The 23977-nt window shown below is 47.5% G+C and overlaps 2 protein-coding genes and 1 pseudogene across 9 annotated transcripts in view; all 3 read left to right on the forward strand.

The window, feature by feature from the left end:
• The first annotated feature begins 227 nt into the window (after window positions 1–227).
• LOC125354732 (non-compact myelin associated protein) lies at window positions 228–10834 on the forward strand. The gene is made up of 4 exons (XM_048350532.1): window positions 228–307; window positions 5471–5550; window positions 8081–8165; window positions 10059–10834. The coding sequence occupies exons 2-4, from the start codon at window positions 5478–5480 to the stop codon at window positions 10192–10194; spliced, it is 294 nt and encodes a 97-aa protein (XP_048206489.1). The 5' UTR covers window positions 228–307; window positions 5471–5477; the 3' UTR covers window positions 10195–10834.
• On the forward strand, window positions 9024–9757 carry LOC125354397 (annotated as a pseudogene).
• Window positions 10835–19303: 8469 nt separating the features above from the next.
• Window positions 19304–23977, forward strand: part of Srrm1 (serine and arginine repetitive matrix 1) — a 29920-nt gene continuing 25246 nt past the window's right edge. For all 8 annotated transcript variants that reach the window (XM_048350521.1, XM_048350526.1, XM_048350522.1 and 5 more), the window contains exons 1-2: window positions 19304–19448; window positions 23182–23271. In XM_048350521.1, the coding sequence (XP_048206478.1) occupies window positions 19428–19448; window positions 23182–23271 (111 nt within the window). In that variant the 5' untranslated portion in view covers window positions 19304–19427. The remainder of the gene's footprint in view (window positions 19449–23181; window positions 23272–23977) is intronic.

Raw genomic sequence — 23977 nt, forward strand, 5'->3', positions numbered from 1 at the left:
CCATGGATGGTAGCCCCAGGGACTGAAACCTCCCTGCTGGACCTCACTTGGTTAACACACATGAAAACACCCACATCTTGGCTGCTGTTGCTCTACTGCCCGCCCGCCCGCTTCCCACCATCTCTGAAGGGGCAGAACAGAGATGTGATTGAGAGTCCTCCGCCCTGAGATGAGGCAAGACCTACTCCGCAGCCACTCACTGCTCTCCCAGCCGAAAAGGAGTCTGTGCTTGGATCCTGGCACTCAGAGGCCGCCTCGGAGCAACCTGTGTGCTGTGTCCTGTGTCCTTAGGAGTTGCTTACCACTGGTCAGTGTGCCTGTGCATGTTGTGTGCATGTCTACTCTTGTGTATGTGTGTGGATGTACCAATATTGAAGTTTGAACTCAAGGCCTGTTCATTGTCTCTGATATCTCTTAATTTTTTTGCTCAAGGCTGACACTACACCCCCTAAGCCACACCTCCACTTCCAACTTTTTGTTGGTTAATGGGCTGGTTAATAAGAGTCTTGAGGACTTCCCTGATTGGGCTGGTTTCAAAGTGGTCCTCAGATCTCAGCCTCCTGAGTAGCAAGGATTACAGGCGTGAGCCACCAGCGCCCAGCTGCTTGTGTATTCTTGCAGAGACTGGTCATGACTTCACTTGATGGCTCTTGGGGGCAGGTGGCTCAGTGAGAGGAATGTAGGCCTTGCAGTTCACATGCGTGTCTCTGGACAGGAAGTTTTGCAGCCCCGAAGCCCAGTGTCTTCATTGGAAACGGGACAGGAACCCCTGTGTGACATGGCATTCTGCTCATTAGATCAGTGCACACAGAAGAATGATGTGGCATCTGGCTAAGGCTTGGATGGTGGCTTCTGTTATTTCTGAACATGTTGTTTTAACTGTTTCCATGGATACAACATGGGTCATCTAGTGATTGTACATCTTTCTTGCTAAGCTGACCTTGGTCGGTGGCTATTTGCATTTCTGGTTTGTGTGTTGTTGTTGTTTTTCTAGCACCTGTGGCTTAACCTGAGGGCCTTGTATTTGCTCAGCTTGCTTTCTCAGCTGGTGCTCTACCACTGGAACCATGTCTCCAACCAAGATTTTTGCTGGCTATTTGATTTATTTATTTTTGGACTCAGGGCCTGAGCACTGTCCCTGGCTTCTTTTTGCTCAAGGCTAGCACTCTACTACTTGAGCCACAGTGCCACTTCTGGCCATTTTCTATATATGAGGTGCTGAGGAATCAAACCTAGGGCTTCATGTATTTGAAGCAAGCCCTCTTGCCACTAGGCCATATCCCCAGCCCCACCCCCCGCTTTTTTTTTTTTTTTTTTTTTTTTGCCAGTCCTGGGCTTGGACTCAAGGCCTGAGCACTGTCTCTGGCTTCTTTTTGCTCAGGGCTAGCACTCTACCACTTGAGCCACAGCGCCACTTCTGGCCATTTTCTATATATGTGGTGCTGGGGAATTGAACCCAGGGCTTCACGTATGTGAGGCAAGCACTCTTGCCACTAGGCCGTATCCCCAGCCCCTGGTTATTTTTTAGATGGAGTCTCATTGACTTTTCTATCCCTTCGGACCTCAGCCACTTGAGTAGCTAGGATTTACAGGCATGAGCTGCTGGCACCCAGTTGCATTTCATTTTCAAAGGGATTGTAAGAAAGTGTCCCTGGTGAGCCACCTGGGCTTGGGTGGGGGTGGAGGCAGGTTTGGGCACGTGCACTATTCTCATGCTAAGATGGACTGTGGACGGCACTCCTTGACAACAGGGCCGAGAAGACTTATCTCCAAATGTTCATGTTTGTCCATGACTTTTTCTTGACAGGGTCTCACTGTGTAGTCAAGGCTGGCTTCAAACTTGTGGCATGGATTTGTGTATAGATGTGTGCTACAATACTCAGCCTAGACTGTGCTTTGGGGGTTTTTTTGGTTTTGCTTTTTTTTGGTGGGGAGGACAGTACATGGATTTGAACTCAGAGCTCATGCATTCTAGGCAGGTATTCTACCTGAACCACTTCCCAGCCCTTTCCAATTTTAGTTATTTTTCAGGGAGGGTCTCATGTGTCTGCCTAGGGCCAGCCTCAACCTGAGAATCTTCCTATGGCTTCCTGCATAACTGAGACTGCAGGAACCCACCACCATGCCGTTTTTTCTGTTGAGATGGGAAGGGTGCGTCACTAATGTTTTGTCCAGGCTGACCTCAAGTTGTGGTCATCCTCTGATGTCCGCTTTCCAAGCAGCAGGAATTACAAGTTTGAGCCATTGTGCTTGGCTGCTTTTTTTCTTTCTTTCTTTCTTCTTCTTTTTTTTTTTTTTTTTTTTTTTTTTTTTCCAGTCCTGGGGCTTGAACTCAGCGCCTGATCACTGTCCCTGGCTTCTTTTTGCTCAGGGCTAGCACTCTACCACTTTTTCCATATATGTGGTGCTGAGGAATCAAACCCAGGGCTTCATGTATACAAGGCAAGCACTCTACCGCTAAGCCACATTCCCAGCCTACTTGGCTGCTTATTTTTATGGAAAGAACTTTCCCTTGATTTGCGATCTAAATCCCCTGTCTCTATTCAGTTCAGCAAATATTTACAGATAGCTACTATGGGCCTTGGAGTGAGTGAGCTCATTAACACTCAGCTCCCTCAAGAAAAGGCTGCTCGGAGCAGCAACCTGAGCCAGGAGGAATGGAGTCCTTCAGTGGCACAGGTGAGAAGACAGGTGAGACCCGACATTTTTATCTTGGAGAGATGGATCCATCTGAAAAAGAACCAGAAACGGTCTCTCCCTCCAATGACCTGACAGTGAGCGGGCAAGACAGAGCCCGGCAACCTCGCTGAGGCAGTTTCTTGAGCAGGTGGAGGCTGGGGAAGGCAAGAGCAGGGTCTCTAGGTCTGTCTGGGTGAGCAGCATATGAGGTAGGGCTGACAGGGTTTTGAAGATGGTGTTCACATGGTTGGGAAGCAGCAGAGATGCCAGCTGGGGTCTGTGTAAGGCAATCAGGGATCGGAAGATGGGTTGGCAGATGGAGAGAGACGTCAGGCAGAGCCTTTTGGATTTCCTGAGTCATGAAGGCCCAAGGATCACTGGGAAAGGAAGGACAGGAAAGAACTAAGGAGTGGGAGGCAGGGCTGGAGAAAGTGAAGGCAGAGCCTACGAGTCATTAGGATCTAGCCACACGAGACCTGTGTGAGGCTGAGAGGTCCCGTGCCAGGTCATAGCCAGCAGAGCCCCCAATCTGACCCCAAAGGACATCTCAGGCCGGATATTGACCCCTAGAGATGGGGGTTCCAGGGATCCCCATGGTAGAGAGTAGATGGCAAAGATATCCAGAGGTAGCCACGGCCTGGCGTGGTGTGTGAAGCTGCATGGGACAACACAGTGGCCCACTGTCCCTGCAGCTCTGCAGAGGGGAGTGGCTGAGCCGCTGCAAACAGGGTGAAAGCCAGCAGAGAGAGAGGCATGCACAGGGTGTGCTCTGCGAGCCTTGCCATGAGATCAGATCTAGTCTCTCTCTCCTTCACGAGAGTATGAGCTACTTCCTACAGCAAGTTTTTTCTCTGTCTTTTCTAGAGTGTTCTTAGCACCCAGCACAGCCATGGTTGGCTCCACGGTGCTCAGTGGAGACTAGAAGACACAGACTGCCTGACACCAGTGGCTCATGCCTGTAATCCTACCTACTCCAGGGCTGAGATCTGCAGGTTATGGTTCAAAGCAAGCCTGGGCAGGAAAGTTCATGAGATTCAACACCTCCAATTAACCACCAAAAAAGCCAGAAGTGGAGTTACAGCTCAAGTGGTAGAGTGCTAGCCTTGAGGAAGAAAGCTCAGGGACAGCACCTAGGGCCCGAGTTCAAGGCCTAGGACCAGGAAAAGTGTATATATATATATATATATATATATATATATATATATATATATATATATATATACATATATATATGTATGTATATATATATGTATATATATATATGTATGTGTATAGATAGATAAATCTGTATCTGTCTTGATCTATGCAGTGTATATAATGTTCATAGATATGTTCCTATTTGGCAAACATTTTAAAACTGTGATGAAAATATAATGGTTGAACCAAAATAAGAAAGGATGCCAACTGTGTCTCAAGAAAATGCAACTGTAAATATTTGTTAATTCTGAGTGGTACATACATGAACTCCTCTTATATGAACCTGATTTTTATTATTACTTACTTTTAAAAAGAAAAATAAGTGGGGAGATAGGCTTGGAATATGGCTTAGTGGTAGAGTGCTTGCCTAGCATGCATGAAGCCCTGGGTTCGATTCCTCAGTACCACATCAACAGAAAAAACTAGAAGCGGCGTGTGGCTCAAGTGGTAGAGTGCTAGCCTTGAGCAAAAGCAGCTCAGGGGCAGTGCCTCTAGGCCCTGAATTCAAGCCCCAGGATTGGCAATAGTAAAGGAGAAAAAGGAAGAAAGAAAGAAAGAAAGAAAGAAAGAAAGAAAGAAAGAAAGAAAGAAAGAAAGAAAGAAAGAAAGAAAGAAAGAAAGAAAGAAAGAAAGAAAGAAAGAGAGAAGGAAGGAAGGAAGGAAGGAAGGAAGGAAGGAAGGAAGGAAGGAAGGAAGGAAGGAAGGGAGAGAGAAAGAAAGAAAGACAGAAAGAAGGGAGGGAGGGAGGGAGGGAGGGAGGAAAAGCAAGCATAACTGTTTTGTTTCTTTTAACCATATCAGGAATTGAACTCAGGGCCTTGTGTGCAGTTTACAGTATGTGTAATGTCTCTTCTGCACAAGGTGTGGCTGCGTTGAGGCCTTATGACCTCATAGACATCACCTATACTTGCTGTAGATCCTTTGCAAGCCTCCAGATTGTTAGCAGCTGTGGTAAAAATGCCACTCAGAAACAATGAGATACATTTGGCTTTGGTGCTGATAGAACCCGGGCTGTCACATATGCCAAGCCCATATTCTATACTATGCTGCAGCCTGTCCTCCCGAAATAGTGAAGGAAACCCTGATTCGTTTCCCTTCGTCTCTGGATCCCTGTAGTTCTGAGTATTACTTTCAGCATCAGAGTGCTTAGAGTCTTGTTCTTGGTGGAGGATCTTGACACTCCCTCCTAGTGGTGTGACAGGGCACCAACTACACACACCTCCCGAGTCACCCCTTATGTGTAACATTCCAGAACTGTGCATTTGTATCCTGTCCTCAGAGGAACAGAATGAATCTAAATATCTTTGGGAAATCGACTTGCTTTAAAATCTGAGGTATTACTTTCAATTCCCATACATATACTCCAGTATCTATGAAGAATGGGTCTCATATTTCCTACAGCATGCTTGGCTAGGCATGGTGACACACACCTATAATCCCAACACTTGGGAGGCTAAGGCAAGAGAATCATGAGTATGAGACCAGCCTGGGTCTTAAAATAATTCAGTCAAGCAGCTGGACACCAAGAGAGCCATGGTACAGACACAATAAGGCTTACTGGGGTTTTAAGTACTTTCTTCTTTGTTCTCACCAGGATCGACATGACCACAGCTACAACTTTGGGAGATGCTGTCTTGAACATGACCACCAGGGGAGAAGACTTCCTGTATAAGAGTAAGTCGGGGGCTGGGGATGTGGCTTAGTGGTAGGGTGCTTGCCCAGCATGCATGAAGCCCTGGGTTCAATTCCTCAGTACCACATAAACAGAAAGACGGAAGTGGTGCCATGGCTCAAGTGGTAGAGTGCTAGCCTTGAGCAAAAGAAGCTCAGGGACAGTGCCCAGGCCCTAAATTCAAGCCCCAGGACTGGCCAAAAAAAAGAAAAAGAGTAAGTCAATGTGGCCAAGGAACTGAGGGTGGGTAGATGGGGCAGTGCCACTGTCAGCTGCTGTGCAGAGAATGAGAACATAGAGCACTGGGTTTGGGTTCCAATTCTGCCACTGGCCAATTGCTTGAGAGCAAGGCTTGGCTTTGGGCCTGTGAGATGGGTATTAATGATGACGCTGCCCAAGGGTCTGTGGGAACCCAAATAATCCAGGGGAAGAGCAGAGATTGGAACTAGGTTACACTAAGCACTGACAAGCATTATTGTTGCTGCTGCTGCTGCTATTGCTATAATTTTCATTATGGCATTTGGGCATCTAGAAGACAGTAGAAATCTGAACATCGCTCTCTTTCTGTCTCTCTCTGTCTCTCTCTCTCTGTGTCTCTCTCTTTTGCCAGTCCTGAGACTTGTACTTGGGGCCTGGCCACTGTCTCTGCGCTCTTTTGCTCAAGGCTAGTGCTCTACCACTTTGAGCCACAGCTCCACTTCCAGTTTTCAAGTGGTTAATTAGAGATAAGAGTCTCACAACTCTTCCTGTCCAGGCTGTGATCCTCAGAATTCAGCCTCCTGACGCGGTAAAATTATAAGTGGGAGCCACCAGTGCCCAGCCTGAATCTCTTTTAAGATGTCACCTTCATCTATGACTGCTTTCCAACTGTTCTTGCAAGGCCATCAACTTACAAAAGAATAAGACATTGGGGGCTGGGAATATGGCCTAGTGGTAAAGTGCTTGCCTTGTATACATGAAGCCTTGGGTTCAATTCCTCAGCACCACATATATAGAAAAAGCCAGAAGTGGTTCTGTAGCTCAAGTGGTAGAGTGCTAGCCTTGAGCAAAAAGAAGCCAGGGACAATGCTCAGTCCCTGAGTTCAAGCCCCAGGACTGAGGGGAAAAAAAAAAAAAAGAATAAGAGATTGGAGAAGGAAGTATTTCACCCAGGACTGAAGGATTCTCAAATGAAAACTTTAAAGGCAGTTCTTCACAAAATCACCCAGAGAACTCTTAAGGTCCTTTCCATTGGCTGCTGTCTCCCTGTACACGCTGTGCATGAGGACAGACACCCTGTACATGGAGTCAGTTTCAGCAAAGACGGGAAGCCTCAGGAACCTGCAGGTGGTAGCTTAATGGCAAGAGGCATCTCCCCCATGGAAACTCGGGAGGGACCCTCCCCACCCCCATGTCATCCTCATCCCAGCCCCCTTATCCTGCTCCTTACAGGATGAGCACCTGTATGGCGGCCACTGTCTCCAGAGAGCTTCAAGGGAAGGTTCAGAGGAGAGGGGATCACTCCAAGCCAAATAGAAATTATTTTAGGGTTTTTGTTTGTGTCTTACTAGATAGCCCAGGCTGTCCTCAGACCTTCAAATTGTGGCCTTAGGTGTGCTAGGATTACAGGTGTGTGCTAGCATGCCTGGCTCTAGCCTTGTTTTTAATAGTAAAAAACTGAAAACAATGTGAACATCATCAACAGGAAGTTGGTGAACAGATTACAGTTCATCCAAACAGCACAGCACTGTGCGGCCATCCAAAGTCATGAAGAAAAGCCAGGCATCTGTGGCTCACGTCTGTAATCCTAGCTACTTAGGAGCCTGAGATCTGAGGATGGAGGTTCAGAGCCAGCCCAGGCAGGAAAGTTTGTGAGACTCTTATCTCCCATTAACCATCAGAAAACAAGAAGTGGCACTGTGGCTCAAGTGGTAGAGCACTAACCTTGAGCTAAAAAGCTAATGGAGCCAGGCACCTGGTGGCTCATGCCTGTAATCCTAGCTACTCAGGAGGCTGAGGTCTGAGGATCTCAGTTCAAAGCCAGCCAGGGCAGGAAAGTCCATGAGACTCTTATCTCCCATTAACCATCAGAAAACAAGAAGTGGCACTGTGGCTCAAGTGGTAGAGCGCTAGTGTTGAGCTGAAGAGCTCAAGGACAGCACCCAGGCCCAAAGTTCAAGCCCTACAACTGATCAAAAAAAAAAAAAAAAGATAGTAGATAGTGCTTAGGCCTTGAGTTCAAGCCCCAGTACTGGCACAGGCACACAAAAAAAGATGCACCCTTCAGAGGCACCTCCCTGCTCCCTGTGACCCACTTTCTCTAGTTGGGCCTACCCTCTAGGTTCCACCCCCTCCCAGGGGATCCATCAGTGGATACAAAGATCTATTGATCAGGCCAGAGTCCTTATGATCCAGTCATCTCTCGATGATTGGATTCACCAGTGAGAGACCGAGTTTTCTTGTTAGTTTTAGGGAGAGACTTGATAATCCAAACAACGTTAGGTGCCACAGTGGGGCCCCGCCATCCACCCTTTTGCTCCTCTCTCCTCATAGGCTCAGGGGCCATCGTTGCTGCCATTGTGGTGGTCGTCATCATCATCTTCACCGCGGTTCTGATCTTGCTCAAGCTGTATAACAGGTATGGGAGGCCCCGGGGCCTGGGATCTATCTGGTCTAGTCATCCAGCTCCAGCTCTCTGCTACAGAGTTAGGATTCAAGCCCAGCTTGCATGGTTTCAGAGAAAATACTACCACCTTTCATGAGGTAGCAATAGTAAAAGCAATACTAATACTAATAATTGCTATTTTTAAACATTCTTTAGTTGGAGGCGTGGCTTCCACTTGCCAAGCAAGTGTGACATGGTGAGTTCAAACCCCAGTACCACACTAATAAATAAATAAATAAAAATAAAATATGCTGGGCACTGGTGGCTCACATCTGTAATCCTAGCTACTAAGGAAGCTGAGATCTGAGAATCGCCGTTCAAAGCCAGCCTGGGCAAGAAAGTTCATGAGACTCTTATCTCCAATTAACCGCCAGAAAACCAGAAGTGGCACTGTGGCTCAAAGTGGGAGAGCACTAGCCTTGAGCACAAAAGCTCAGGGACAGCACCCAGGCCCTGAGTTCAAGCCCATGACCAAAAATAAATAAGGAAAGGATAAAATAAGCCAGGTGCTGGTGGCTCACACTTGTAGCTACTCAGGAAGCTGAGATCTGAGAATCATGCTTTGTAGCCAACCCAGCCAGGAAAGTCCATGCAACTCTTATCACCAATTAAGCACTAAAAAGCCAGGAGTGGAGCTGTGGCTCAGGTGGTAGAGCACTAGCCTTGAGCTCAGAGATTTTCCCCCAGCCCCTGAGTTCAAGCCCCAGGACAGGCACAAAACAAAAGTACTACAACTTCATTCTGTTTTTAATACAACCATTTTTCCTGATACTTTATTCATTCCTGAGTAAGAACAAATGTCAGACAAAAAGTTGCAGGCTGGGATTGGGAATGTGGCTTAGCGGTAGAGTGTTTGCCTAGCATGCATGAAGCCCTGGGTTCGATTCCTCAGCACCACATAAACAGAAAAAGCTGGAAGTGGGACTGTGGCTCAAGAGGTAGAGTGCTAGCCTTGAGCAAAAAGAAGCCAGCAGTGCTCAGACCCTCAGTTCAAGCCCCAGGACTGGAAAATAAAAGTTGCAGGCCCTCTTTCTATTCTCAGCAAACAGACTGTCCACATTCCAGAAAATGTCAATCTCCCTCTTAAGGGACACACAGTGATCAAGAAGGGCGCCTGAAAAACCATCCAGAGGGATTTCACCCACATCAGTGTGAACTCAGTCCCCTTGGAAAGAGAAAGAAGAGGCTCTAGGTTGACAAATGGTGGGGAACAAAGGAACTGGTTATCTGTAGGCGTGTTTAGAACACGACCATCATAGTTCCACTGGGTTTCTGTTACAGAATGAGATCTGTGTGTGCTCATTTCCCCGTCAATGTCCTTATTCAGGAAAATGAGTCTTTACTTGAAATCTGAAACTTTTTGGGTGAGAAATAGACCCACAGAGTTTGGGTAAGGAAAGATATTACTTGTTTAGTAACTCAAGTCCAGAAAGATGAATTCATCCTCGAAAGAAATGATCATTGAATTTGTTTTAAACCCAGCTGCTTTGGTTCAGCAAGCAATAGCAGTCACAAACAAAGCTATCAGAAAAATGGGATGGTTTCATCAGTGGACTGATGAATAAGACCTAAGTTAACCCAGCTTCAGAAATACCATCTAGGATCCTGATACCAGTATACGGTACTGCGACGAAGCCATCAGAGAATTCTGTTGATTTGGGAGCGGGGAGGGGGGGAGTTGCAGGAGTCAGACTCGCTGATATTCACCATCCTTTGCAGTTGAAACATTCTGTGGGTGACACTGAATCAATGTGATTTTTATAGTGATCTACACTACTCTTGTCACTTGCCCGGTAGGTAGTCACAGAGCCTGCTCCCCACCACCCAGGAGAGAAGACTCACCCACATGTTCCTATCTCGTTACAGGAGAATGAGGACCAGGAGGGAACTCGAGCCCAAGGGTCCCAAGCCAGCTACCCCTCCTGCCCTAGACCCCAACAGCCAACAACAGCCTGCAACTGTGACCTTCAGTCCTGTAGACCTGCCCTCAGAGACTCGGTGACCCCTGCCCCAGGGCAACCCCTCACCCCCACCCCATCTCTGTCTGAAGAGCTTTCTCCCAGAAGCATACCTCTCTGCCTGGCAGCTTCATATGCATTCCTTCTGTTCAGCTGCACCAAAGCATCCTCATGCCATTGCTGCACCGCTTCACCTGGCTCTGCTCCAGCCTCCCCAGATGTGTCCACATCCTTGCTGCTACCTTCCCCGAAGGCTGGGCAATGTTCTTTTGTCATCTGATGTGGTGGGAGCTTTGGTTCTCTCCCTACAAATGCTAGAGTTAGATAAACAAGCAGGCAGACAGGTAAATAGACAGAAAGACAGATATCATCCTGATTCTTCTGCTCAAGAGTTGGCAAATGCTCCTGAGAGAGGCACTCAGGGTCTGCCATGGGGATCAGCTTGGATCGTCCATCTGTACAGTATGCAGAGCAGTAGGCAGGGGCCGGGGAACTAACATGAACCAACTACTCAGAAAACAAACATGCTAATACTTAATCTGCTCCAGTACAAGATAACTACAGCTAGTTTAGGAAGACAGGTCACCGTATTTCTTCCCCTTTAAGAAAGGTTCAAGAGGGTTAGGGGTGTGGTGCAAATAGTAGAGCACCTAAACTAGCACCTAAGCCCCTGCCTAGCAAATATAAGGCCCTTAGTTTAAAATCTCAGTACTGGGGCTGGGGATATGGCCTAGTGGCAAGAGTGCCTGCTTCATATACATGAGGCCCTGGGTTCGATTCCCCAGCACCACATATACAGAAAATGGCCAGAAGCGGCGCTGTGGCTCAAGTGGCAGAGTGCTAGCCTTAAGCAAAAAGAAGCCGGGGACAGTGCTCAGGCCCTGAGTCCAAGCCCCAGGACTGGCCAAATAAATAAATAAAATCTCAGTACTGCCAAAAAAAAAAAAAAAAAAAAAGGGAAGGAAAGAAGAAAAGTTACAAGAGCTGTTTGTGGTGACAACTGTTTATAACCCCAGCTCCTCTTTCTTTGGATCCTGAGAAGCCCTAGCAGTTCTTTTACATCCAGAGACTGAGACAGAGACTAAGAAACTAACAAATCTTTGTTTCCCGTGCACCTGTGGTCACCTTGCAGAGACTGGAAACATACTCAGGATATCACATACACAAACCATTTCTCTGTTGACAGCTGAGCTCTGACTCTTAAACCAGAGGACCGTCTACTGATAAGCATAAATATTTTGGAATTAAGAAGCCTTGCCTGGGGCTGGGAATATGGCCCAGTAGCAAAGTGCTTGCCTTGCATACATGAAGCCCTGGGTTCGATTCCTCAGCACCACATATATAGAAAAAGCCAGAAGTGGCGCTGTGGCTCAAGTGTAGAGTGCTAGCCTTGAGTAGAAAGAAGCTAGGGACAGTGCCCAGGCCCTGAGTTCAAGCCCCAGGACTGGAAGAAGAAGAAGAAGAAGAAGAAGAAGAAGAAGAAGAAGAAGAAGAAGAAGAAGAAGAAGAAGCAGCCGCCTTGCCTCCAAGCCCGACTTCCTGGTTGTATGGCCTTGAACAGGTGACTCAAGCTCCCCATGCTCAGGCAGTTTCCTGACCAGTAAGTAGGAATGGCAACATCTTCCCACCAGGTCTGTTATACAAAGACTTAGAAAAGCAGCTTGCAGGCTGGGAATATGGCCTAGTGGTAAGAGTGCTTGCCTCGTATACATGAAGCCCTGGGTTTGATTCCCCAGCACCACATATATAGAAAATGGCCAGAAGTGGCGCTGTGGCTCAAGTGGCAGAGTGCTAGCCTTGAGCACAAAGAAGCCAGGGACAGTGCTCAGGCCCTGAGTCAAGGCCCAGGACTGGCAAAAAAAAAAAAAAAAGCAAAGCAGCTTGCATATACTGCCTGGCTCCCAACAGAGACTTCATAGCTGGAGACTAGCCCTGTTATGGTATTTCTTCAGTTCAAGACATTCATTTGGTTACATTTTAATGATTGAAACCAAAAAGTGTCTTACAACTAATAAGTCCATTTATATAGCTTTTTGGTGGTTCATATCTAGAATCCTAACTATTTAAGAGGCTGGGATCTGAAGATCAATGTTCAAAGCCAGCCGGGGAAGCAAAGTCTGTGAGATTCTTGTCTCCAGTTAACCAGCCCAAGTCCAGAAGTAGAGGTATGCATCAAGTAGCAGAGCCCCAGCCTTGAGTGAAAAAGCCAAATGAGAGTTGAGGCTCTAAGTTCAAGCTCTGGTACCAGCAAAACAATAAAATAACAAGATGGTTTGGAATGTTCTAGCTCTGAAACTATTAGACTCCTGTGTCCAGAGTGGAACCTTCCTGGGGTTGTCCCAGTATAATGTCCTTGTGCCACATGAACAAGGCTTGGATATGGAGGAGGGAGGAGGAACCGGGAGAATAAAAAGATTTTAATGTCTTGCTTTTCACTAATGAATATAACTCAACAAACCTCCCAGGATGGCTCCTGTGTGCAAACTGAGGTGCTACTAACTTTGTGAAGACAGGGCCCCCTTCCCAGAGGCTGGCAGCTAGCCACTTGTCTGCCTCTCTTAATGGGGCGCCTGCTCCCTCACACAGCCACCAAATCAATAAAAACGTATTATATGCTTAAAGATAAAAGCTTACAAATAAAACTGGTTTAAATCAAACATGTGTTGCGATTATTTCAGTTAAGGTTAGATCTAACAAGTCCATCCCTCTTCTAAAGACTTCCATTGTTTTTTGCTGGGTGCTGGTGACTCACGTCTGGAATCCTACCTACTCAGGAGGCTGAAATGTGTGGATCTGGGCTCAAAGTCAGCCTGGACAAGAAAGGCTGTGAGACTCCTATCTCCAATGAACTTAAAAAAAAAAAAAGCCAGAAGTGGCTCTGTGGCTCAAGTGGCATAGAGCGCTAGCCTTGAGCAAAAAGAGCTCAGGAACAGTGCCCAGGCCCTGAGTTCAAGCCCCTGAACTGGTATACACACACACACACACACACACACACACACACACACACACACACACACTTCTTTTTTTCCTTTTTTTCTGGTCAGTCCTGGGGCTTGAACTCAAGACCTGAGCTCTGTCCCTGAGCCTCTTTGTGCTCAAAGCTAACACTCTACCACTTGAGCCACACCGCCACTTCCAATTTTCTGAGTAGTTTATTGGAGATAAGAGTTTCACAGACTTTCCTGCCCAGCCTGACTTTGAACTGTAATCCTCAGATCTCATCCTCCTGAGTAGCTAGGATTATAGGTGTGAGTGCCTGGCCCATTTCTTAACACTATAGGCTCCCACGGGAGACCTGAGGGGTTCACACACAGAGATCACCTATGACCCCTCAGGTCTTTCTTGGAGTTAGAAACCTGTTAATTCACTCAAATGTGACAAATTGACTCTCATTTCATAGCTCAACACCAGAGAGCTGGTGAGATGTTAAGACTTCGGGATATCTGGGATTGTAGGAGACATTGGAATAAACTCATACTACTGGTAAGCAACGGTATCTGCCATAAAATGACTTCCTACTGTATGCCAGGCATATGATCTACCCTTTATGCCCACAGCTGCTTTGATTCTGAGCTGCATGCACACTGTATGCCTATAACCTCATCACTTGGGAGGCTGAGACAGGTTCCTGAGTTCAAGGCCAACCTGTGCTAAATGATGAGACTCTGTTTCAAAACAACAAAACAAATTAAAGTAACCCAAACAACTCCCTTTAAGAGTCATTGTCAAGGCCTGGATATGATTTCTAAGTTTCCTATATAAAGCCAGATGCCAGTGGCTCATGCCTGTAATGCTAGCTACTCATGAGACTTAAGATCCAAGAGGATCAAGGTTCAAAGACAACTCTGGCAAGAAAGTCCATGAGATTCTTATCTCTAATTAAGCAGCAAAAAGTCAGAAGTAGAGCTGTGGCTCAAGTTGTAGAGTGCTAGCCTTAGCAACAAAAGCTCAGGGACAGTGCCCAGGCTCTGAGGTCAAGCCCCAGGACTGACAAAACAAAAACATCAAGAACTATGCTTTAAGGACATGAATCCTGTTAAAATGTTCAGAATGGACTGGCGTGGGAGAGACTGGAGGCTGAGGAACAAGTTAGTCTATTGCATGAAGTAACAGGCATATCTGTGTATTTGTTAGTTTTTAAATGCCTGTTCTAAATAGCCCTCAAATTGTCAAGTTGTTTCTTTTTTTAAGTAGCTATTTGTGGGTGTACAGCAAAAATGTCTCAACAAAAATGTCTCTGGGAACCGTCTGAGGCCACTGGGTGGGAGCTGACAGCAGGAGCATTGTCTCAAATCTGTAACCCATTGTCCCCGAATACCCATTCTTTTCCTAGCACATGTCCTGGTGAGAATGCAGCAAATTGCTGTGGTTCAGCAGATCCTACAATGGCCATATATCCACAAGGATGAGAAGCAGGTAGAAACTTGGATTATCACAGGTGATTGCTGTTATGAAACCGCCTAAGTAATGCCCCGGTATCCCACAGAGAGTCCTTCACTGGATCACATGTGATCTTCTCAATGCATGGATTTGACCCAAGCTCCTGGTGCTCTTCTTTTCCAGTTTGCTATTTGTTTTGTTTTGTTTTGTTTGTGCCCATACTGTTGCTTGAACTCGGAGCCTAGGTGGTGTTCCTTAGCTATTATTGCTCAAGGCTAGCACTCTACCACTCGAGTCACAGCTCCACTTCTGGCATTTTGGTTCATTAGAAATAAGAATCTCTAAGCTGGGTGCTGGTGGATCATGCTTGTAATCCTAGCTACTCGGGAGGCTGAGGCTGAGATCTGAGGATCAGTTGGAAACCAGCCTGTGCAGGAAAGTCTGTGAGACTCTTATCTCCAATAAACTACTCAGAAAAAAACCTGAAGCAGAGCTGTGACTCAAAGTGGTAGAGCACTAGCCTTGAGCCAAAGAAGTGCCCAGACCCTGAGTTCAAGCCCCAGGACCTGCAAAGAGAGAGGAAGGGAGGGAAAGGGAAGGGAGGGGAAGAGAGAGGAGGGGAGAAGAGGGAAGGAGAGGGGAGGGGAGGAGAGGGATGAGTCTCAAGGACTTTCCTGCTTGGACAGGTTCCAAATGGCAATCCTCAGCTCCCCAGACCTAAGCCTCCTGAATAGCTAGGATTGTAAACACTGGGCTCCTAGCTCTTCTTTTGTTCTTATTTTTTATTATTATTATTATTTTTTTTTTTTTTTTGGCCAGTCCTGGGACTTGGACTCAGGGCCTGAGCACTGTCCCTGGCTTCTTCCCGCTCAAGGCTAGCACTCTGCCACTTGAGCCACAGCGCCACTTCTGGCCATTTTCTGTATGTGTGGTGGTGGGGAATTGAACCCAGGGCCTCCTGTATACGAGGTGAGCTCGCTTGCCACTAGGCCATATCCCCAGCCCCCTCTTCTTTTGTTTTTAGAGACAGGGTCTCCAAACCACTCTAGCCTTGAACTTGAGGTCCTCCTGCCATTGCCTCTTGATTCCAGTGTGCTTTCCCACCAGCTTCTCTGGGTGCTCTTACAGAATGCTGCCCTGTCTTCATGGATCTCAGAACTACAACCCATGTATTCAGTTTCCTTCCAGCTTTTCAGTGTTTGCTCTGTGAAATAATGAGAGTAAGTGGTGTGTGTGTGTGTGTGTGTGTGTGTGTGTGTGTGTGTGTGTGTACTGTATCTCTCTGTCCCTTCCACGCACCTGGTCTCGGAGACTGGCCAGACTGAGGAATGCTCATTGGCCAGTAGGATGATTGGCAGATGTTTTTTCCACTGCTTAACCCCTATGCACTATACTGCCAAATGTAACATTGTGACCAACAGAAGCAGATGGACAAGGTCCTAAAGGTGTTCTGCTGTTTGCTGGCAGTGTGATTTTTCAGGCACCCATGACCACATAGGATAACATCTATGTATGAGTTTGCTCAGGTAGCTACAACATAACAGAAACTTATTTCCTTACAATTCTAGAGGCTAGAAATCCAAGAGCAAAGATGTCAGCAGGGCTGATTTCTCCTTCTTAGGCCTGTCAAAGGCTGTCCTCTCTGTCTGCACATGGTTTTCCTTCTGTACCTGTCTGTATCCTAATTTCCCCTTGTAAAGAATCCTACTGCAGGGGCCCACCTCATGTCCTCTTTAATGACCCCCATCTCCAAACTGTCACATTCTAAGGTTCTACAGGTTAAGATTTCAGAATAGGAATGGAAGAGCATAGTTCAGCCCTTAATCTTCTAGTTACTGTTTTATAAGGATCAATTTAACCATTTGGTTCACGCATTAATATAAAGCTGTGCATAATATGCCAATTAAAATGGTAATAACGCTATTATAAGATCCTATGAGCTGGGTGCTAGTGGCTTATGTCTGTAATCCTAGCTACTCAGGAGGCTGAGATCTGAGGATTGTGGTTCAAAGCCAGCCCCATCAGGAAAATCTGTGAGACTCTTATCTCTAATTAATCACCAGAAAACTGGAAGTGGCACTGTGGCTTAAGTAGTAGAGCACTACTCTTGAGTACAAAAAAGCTCAGGGACAGTGCCCAGTTCCTGAGTTCAAGCCCTAGGACCAGGAGAGAGAGAAAAAACAAAACAAAACTACTACTGGTGGCTCATTCCTATAATCCTACTACTCAGGAGGCTGAGATCCAAGGATCACCATTAGTCAGCTGGAAGTGGACGTGTGGATCAAAAGCAAAATGCTAGCCTCGAACAAAAACACCAAGGAAGAATGGGGGGCCCTGAATTCAAGCCCCAGTACTAGGAACCCACCCCCAAAAATCCACAGAAAAGGTTGATATTGGAAAAAATAATGTAAATCCATACAGAACCTAGAAAAACTTCCAGCGGTGGCTCTCCTGTTCTATGCAGTGAGCACTGCTCTTGTTCTTCCAGTTCTTATTTGGAAGCTGTGGTGTTTGAACAGTACATCGTTGGAGGTCTTTGAATCAGTACAAAGGCAAAAAAAAGATTGCTATGGTTGGTCCTGCATGCCTGCAGCGACATCCTCTGCCTCCCCATGAACTTTCTAAGGCCTGTCTTCTGTATCCTTTGCTTCCCTCACTATCTAAGAACACACAGCCAGGGCTCCCAGAAGACAACCAACCAAACCAAGACAAATGTGTTATTTATTTCTAGTGCATGATCCTGAAAGGGTAGAATGCCATCTAGTGACTCATACTAGAAAAGAGACAGAAACCTCTAGGCTACTTTCATGTCTTTTCTATTTGAGAAAAAAAAAAAACAACAACAACTAGAGGGCAGTAGGAGTGGCTCAGGTGCAGAAGAACCTGCCTAGCAGGCACTACACCTGGAGTTCTAACCCCAAAGCCACGCCCACTAAGATAGGTAGGGTTGATTTAGCTGGGTGCTGGTAGCTCTCTCCTATAATCCTAGAAAGTCCTGAGGCTGAGATAGGAAGATGTTGGTTGAGACGCTCAGGCAAGAAAAATTCTAGAGACCTTATCTCAAAAATAACTAGCCAGGGGACTGGGAATATGGCCTAGTGGTAAAGTGCTCCCCTCCTATACATGAAGCTCTGGGCTCGATTCCTCAGCACCATATATACAGAAAAAGCCGGAAGTGGTGTTGCGGCTCAAGTGGCAGAGTGCTAGCCTTGAGCAAAAAAAAAAAGAAGCCAGGGACAATGCTCAGGCCCTGAGTTCAAGCCCCAGGACTGACAAAAAAAAACAACCCACAAAAACCAAAAAACTGGAAGTGGAGTTGTGACCCAAGTGTTAAAGGCCCAACTTCATTTGAAGGGTTGTACCATCTTGATCCCTTATCATCTTTAGATACTTGTTTCACTTGTGTGTTGTTGTGTGTGCACGTGTGCATGCGCCAGTATTGGGCTTGAACTCAGCACCTGGGCACAGTCCCTTGAGCTCTATTTGCTCAAGGCTGGTGGGTGCTCTACCACTTTGAGCCACAGCCCCACTTATGGTTTGTGTTGTTTATTTGGAGGTAAGAATCTTGTGGACTTTACTGCCTCAGGTTAGGATTGCAGGCATGAGCCATCTGTACCCAGCCTTCATCTTCAGAACAAATGCTGGAGTGGAAAGGGAAGACCCTGGGAGACCAGGCCAGGAGGCTAGTGCACAACTTCCGTTAAATGTGTTTCTCAGCGTCTTGGAAGTGGATATAAAGGACAAGAGTAAGCATGCCGCCTGGTGGGGGGGGGGGGGGGAGGGAGGACGCTCTCACTGCTTTTGGAAAGAGCAGGGACTTTTGTGTTGTGTGTGGAGGGGGTGTAGGGAAGGCTGTGTGATCAGCCTGGTCCTGTCAAGCTTGTGAGTGATGTCCGCACCTGGCAAGGCCCTGTTCTTACCAACCCATTCATATGTGTGTGCGCACGCGCGCGTGCAGGTGCACGCACGTACATATATGCACACGCATACATGTGTATCCTATTATGTGTGAGCGTATATTCCGCTATCCTATTAACCAATGAGGTCTGAAGCTCTGGAGCGAAGCGTCAAGACGTCTCGGCCTAAGGCTGGTAGAAGCTTCGAAAGCACACACACCCCTAACGCAGAGGTGCGCCAGGTGCCGTGCCAGGAACCCAATGTCTGCGTAGGAGGGAACTTGGCAAAATGGCCAGGGAAGGCCTTGCGCAGGGGGCACGTGGGGCCCTCGAAGGAGGACCCTCGGCCGGCGGCCCGAGCCCAACCCCATCTAATGGGCGCTTCCGGTTCCAGCCGAGCCCGTTGGCCTAGAAGCGGGTTTTACTGATTAAAGGCGAAGCTCGGCTACTTTAGCGCCAATCCCGATAACTAGCAGGCTCGGGAAGCCCACCACGACCACACGACAGGGGGACACGCAGACCGCTCACGGCGCGCCGGCATCACCCGGCCGGGCCGCACTGCCTTTCTCTTCAAACGCTCCTCGTAGCCCCGAGGGCGGGAGGAGGAAACTTCCCTCACTACGGGTCCCACGACGGGTCAACTCGCGTAGAGCGAACGAGGTGGGTCACGCGCCACGAAAAGGCTCTGGAGGGCGGGGCTAGCCTGCGGCACTCCCTTCCAATCCTATTGGCCGTGATCTCCAGGAATCGCTCTTCCTATTGGCTCCTGGGAGCCTAGGCTCCGCAAGGGCCCGCCTGCCCTAGAGCCCCCGCGCATGCGTAGAGCGCCCCGGGCTCACTGAGCAGACGCAGCTTCGTGTCGGCTGGTGGAGGCGGGTGCAGCGGTGCGCGCGCGCGCGCGCAGCGTCCCGGCCTTCGACTCTTTTCCGCTGGTCCCGCCCTCCGTCGCGGCGGCGCGGTGCACCCTGGGATAAGGAGCGATCTCTGAGCGAGGCAGCAAGATGGACGCGGGATTCTTCCGCGTAAGTACTAGCACGGGGCTCTGAGGGTGAGGTGAGGGGGTTCTCGGTAGGACCCGGCAGGAAGACTCGACTCGGGACGCGGTGCTTGGTAGAGGGAGGCTTGCGTGATTCCAAGGCTCCCCGGTGCGGACCGACGCCCCCCCCCCCCCCCCGCGCGTTGTGAGGAGACCGGTGCGCCCCTGCGCAGTCTCCTCCTCCGGGATCGTCTCTCCCTCCCCCCCCCCCCGCCCCGGCGCGGCGGCGGCGGCAGGAAAATGGCGGCGGGAGTGGGCCGGAGTGGGACCTGGCTGAGGGTCTGGCGGGGCCCGCGGGCCGAGCGCCGCTCCCGCCGCGGGGTCCCGGGGCCTAGCGGAGCCCTGAGGAGGAAGTCCCCACAGAGAGGCCGCGGGGGAGCTCGTGGTGACTCCCGACGGCGGGGAGGCCCGGAGGGCACGGTTTGGGGTACCCCCCGGGAGAGCGTCCGGGAAGGAGGACCCCTTGGAGGTTTTCTTTTGTAAAAGGCGCCCCCCCCCCCCCCGCGAGCCTTCGCCCAAGCGCCGGGTCAGAGTTCACGAAAGCTCCCGCCCAATTCGCTACCCCTTCGGGGACGGGAACTCAGGTTCGTGTGTTGTGGAGATGTTTGGGTCGGAGGCTCTGGTCAGAGGCCCAGGGTGCCACGAAATGAGCCAGTTCTCCTCGCGCCCCCCCCTTTTTTTCTTCCGTTTTTAACTTTTGGAGCTCAAGGGCTCCAGAAGTGTTCCAACCCTGGCGCCCTGTAATGTAAGCGGGGAACTTACCTGATCCTCAGGGCCCGGACTTCCCAGCGTTTATTAGGAAATGAGCTCCAGGTCGAGATTCTAGATAGCTAGGGAGGGACACTTGTAGGATTAAAGTTGCGTACAAGTGGTCCCTTCGGGGTTTGTAAATTCTCAATGCAGAATAGAACCACGGAGGGACCACTCGGTCAAAGCCAGCCTCTCACCTTAGTATAATACAGGTTGACTTTACACCCCCTGGAGCATGTAATTTGCGGTGTGGTATGTGTCTGTGTGTGTTTAAAGGGAAAATTGGAAGAGGGAAGAAGGCCGGGATTTAGAGCACTTACCTAACAGGTCTTGGATTCAATTTCCAGAAAACAACTATGCCAACTAGATTTTCATCAGCAGTGAAAAGTATTGGCCTGAGTATGTGACCTAAGACACCTTACCAGTTGTTTTAACTGTTCCTAGGTCAGGCAAGCAACTGAATGGTAATTTCAAATGAGCTTGTCAAGTTCTCCCACTGCTGAGCTATCAACTTGTAACTTGCATCCCTCTTTTTTTAATGGATACATTCCCCCACGGGGGAGGGGGCAAAAGTAACATATTGAAGCAAGTAAAGATTTTGACTCTGTCAAGTGTTCTAGTGGGATAGAGTTCCCATAGAATCAAAATGAGGTGGTTGACTTGCAAATTTTAAGGTGACAGTTCTCTTTGAGACTGAAAAAGTATTGGTGTGTGTTATATACTGTGTTATATATGCATTCCAATAAATTCCTAAATTCAGGAGTTAAACTGGATTTAACCTCTGAGTTAAAAGATTGTAGAGGGCTGGGGATATAGCCTAGTGGCAAGAGTGCCTGCCTCGGATACACGAGGCCCTAGGTTCGATTCCCCAGCACCACATATACAGAAAAAACGGCCAGAAGCGGCGCTGTGGCTCACGTGGCAGAGTACTAGCCTTGAGCGGGAAGAAGCCAGGGACAGTGCTAAGGCCCAGGACTGGCCAAAAAAAAAAAAAAAAAAAGATTGTAGAGCCAAGCTCCGCGGGTGGCTCATTCCTGTAATCCTACCTGCTCAGGAGACTGAGATCTGAGGGTCAAGGTTCAAAGCCCCAGGCAGGAAAGTCCATGAGACACTAATCTCCAGTTACCACCAAAAAACCAGAAGTGGTGCTGTGGCTCAAAGTGATAGAGCACTAGCCTTGAGTTGTAGAGTTCAGGGAGACTGCCAAGGTCCTGAGTTCAAGCCCCATGACTGACTTAAAAAAAAATATTTTAGAGCAGTAGTCTAGTACTGAATATTTCAAGTAATGCTTAAGTGATTTTTTTTTTTTTTTCTGAACAACTGCCACATAGAAAGTCCTTGACATACCCTTTTGTTTTTTGCCAGTCCTGGGGCTTGAACTCAGCGTCTCAGCACTGTCCCTGGCTTCTTTTTGCCCAAGGGTAGCACTCTGCCACTTGAGCCACAGTGCCACTTCTGGCCATTTTCTATGTATGTGGTGCTGGGGAATCGAACCTAGGGCTTCGTGTATACAAGGCAAGCACTCTTGCCACTAGGCCATATTCCTAGCCCTCCAACATACACTTTTGATACAACACTTTTTTTTTTTTTGGCCAGTCCTGGGCCTTGGACTCAGGGCCTGAGCACTGTCCCTGGCTTCTTCCTGCTCAAGGCTAGCACTCTGCCACTTGAGCCACAGCGCCGCTTCTGGCCGTTTTCTGTATATGTGGTGCTGGGGAATCGAACCTAGGGCCTCGTGTATCCGAGGCAGGCACTCTTGCCACTAGGCTATATCCCCAGCCCCGATACAGCACTTTTTATTACTTCTTTTATTTTCTTTCTGGACTCATACTTAATGCTTTTAAATTTTGTCTCTTGTGATACTGGGGATTGAATATAAAACTTCATGCATGCAAAACGTGTTCTATCACTTTAGCCACACCTCAACCCCCCCCCCCTTTTTTTTTGAGACAGGGTCACCCCAGCTTTGTCTAGGCTGACTGAGTACATTTAAACACTTCTATACAGTATGTGATGATTGGGTTTGTTTCCTTTTTCTTTTTTTTTTTTTTTTTTTGTGTGTGTGTGTCAGTCCTGGGGCTTGAGCTCAGGGCCTAGATTCTGTCATTGAACTTTTGTGTGCTAGCACTCTACCACTTAAGCCACACTCCACTTACAGCTTTTTTTAGTGCTTAATTGGAGTCTTGCACATTTTCCTGCCCAGGCTTACTTTGAACCAGGATCCTCAGATCTTAGCCTCCTGAGTAGCTAGGATTACAGGCATGAGCTACAGGCTCCTGTCTTCATTATTCCTATTCTTTCAAGTGAGGAAACATTCTCAGAAGTTAGGTGATTTTCTCAGAACACACAGCTATATGGTGGTATGGCTAAGGATAATTCAGGTTTTATATCTTCCCAAGCGATATTTTCTTAATCATTTACTAGTTAGACGATACAGCCAGTTATTTCCATATTTATGCAACTAGGAATGATACATTTACTGATCATTGATGATCTCATGTATTTATAAGCTCTAATTTTCCTTGTTCTTTGCTGACATTTTGTTACTAAGATAAACTTGGATTTCAAATTCTTAAAAGTTATAGGAAATTAACAGTACCATTTCCAGGTACTTTATTGCTTTTTATGGGGTTTCTACAATGATTTTGGAAGCACGCCAGCTTTCAGGAGAGGATGAAACTTCACTAGTTCAGTTGTCATTTAAACAGAAAAATACTACTTGTCTCAGCATAAGTAAAAGGATACAACATTGGTTATGGAGATGTGCCAGCTTTATACTGTATGCTACTATGTTGTATTTGCCTTGTTATGGGCATGTAATGATTTTAAAACAATAGTACCATTTAGTTACATTGGGGAAAATGTATACATCTTGTATCTGAATCTTAGTTATGGTATTTCTATTTACTTCATTGCCTGTAAAAGTGATAAATGAATTAACTTTGGACCTTTACACTGTTGCTCTGCAGGGGACAAGTGCAGAACAGGATAATCGGTTCAGCAACAAACAGAAGAAACTACTCAAACAGCTGAAATTTGCAGAATGTCTAGAGAAAAAGGTATTGGGGAATTAAGAGGAGACCGTACTTTTAATTTTTTTAGCACAGTTGATTTATGTTTTGGGGGGTTATTTTAGAGGTAACTAACTTTTTTTTTTTTGGCCAGTCCTAGGCCGTGAACTCAGGGCCTGAGCACTGTCCCTGGCTTCCTTTTGCTCAAGGCTAGCACTCTGCCACTTGAGCCACAGCGCCACTTCTGGCCATTTTCTGTATATGTGGTGCTGAGGAATCAAACCCAGGGCCTCATGTATATGAGGCAATCACTCTTGCCACTAGGCCATATTCCTAGCCCCGGTAACTAACTTTAGAGCTAAGAAAAGTATTCCCTTTTGTGTGTGTGTGCTGGTCTTGGGGCTTGAACTCAGAGCCTACACACTGTCCCTAAGCTTTTTTGCTCAAGGCTAGCACTTGAGACACAGTGCCACTTCTGGCTTTTTCTATATATGTGGTGCTGAGGAATCGAGCCTAGGGCCTCATGTATACAAGGCAAGCACTCTACCACTAGGCCATATTCCCAGCCCCATGAAAACATTAATTGAACATTAGGCACCACATTGCACAACATAACCAAATAAGTAAGTGAGCAGATTACATAAAATAAAATTTTCAGACAACGAAACTGTTACTTTGTCATCACAGTTCAAAGCCAACCAGGGCAGGAAAAGTTCATGAGACTCTTACCCCAACCACCCAAAAGCCAGAAGTA

This window comes from Perognathus longimembris, chromosome 7, assembly GCF_023159225.1.
Source record: "Perognathus longimembris pacificus isolate PPM17 chromosome 7, ASM2315922v1, whole genome shotgun sequence".
NCBI classification, from domain to species: domain Eukaryota; kingdom Metazoa; phylum Chordata; class Mammalia; order Rodentia; family Heteromyidae; genus Perognathus; species Perognathus longimembris.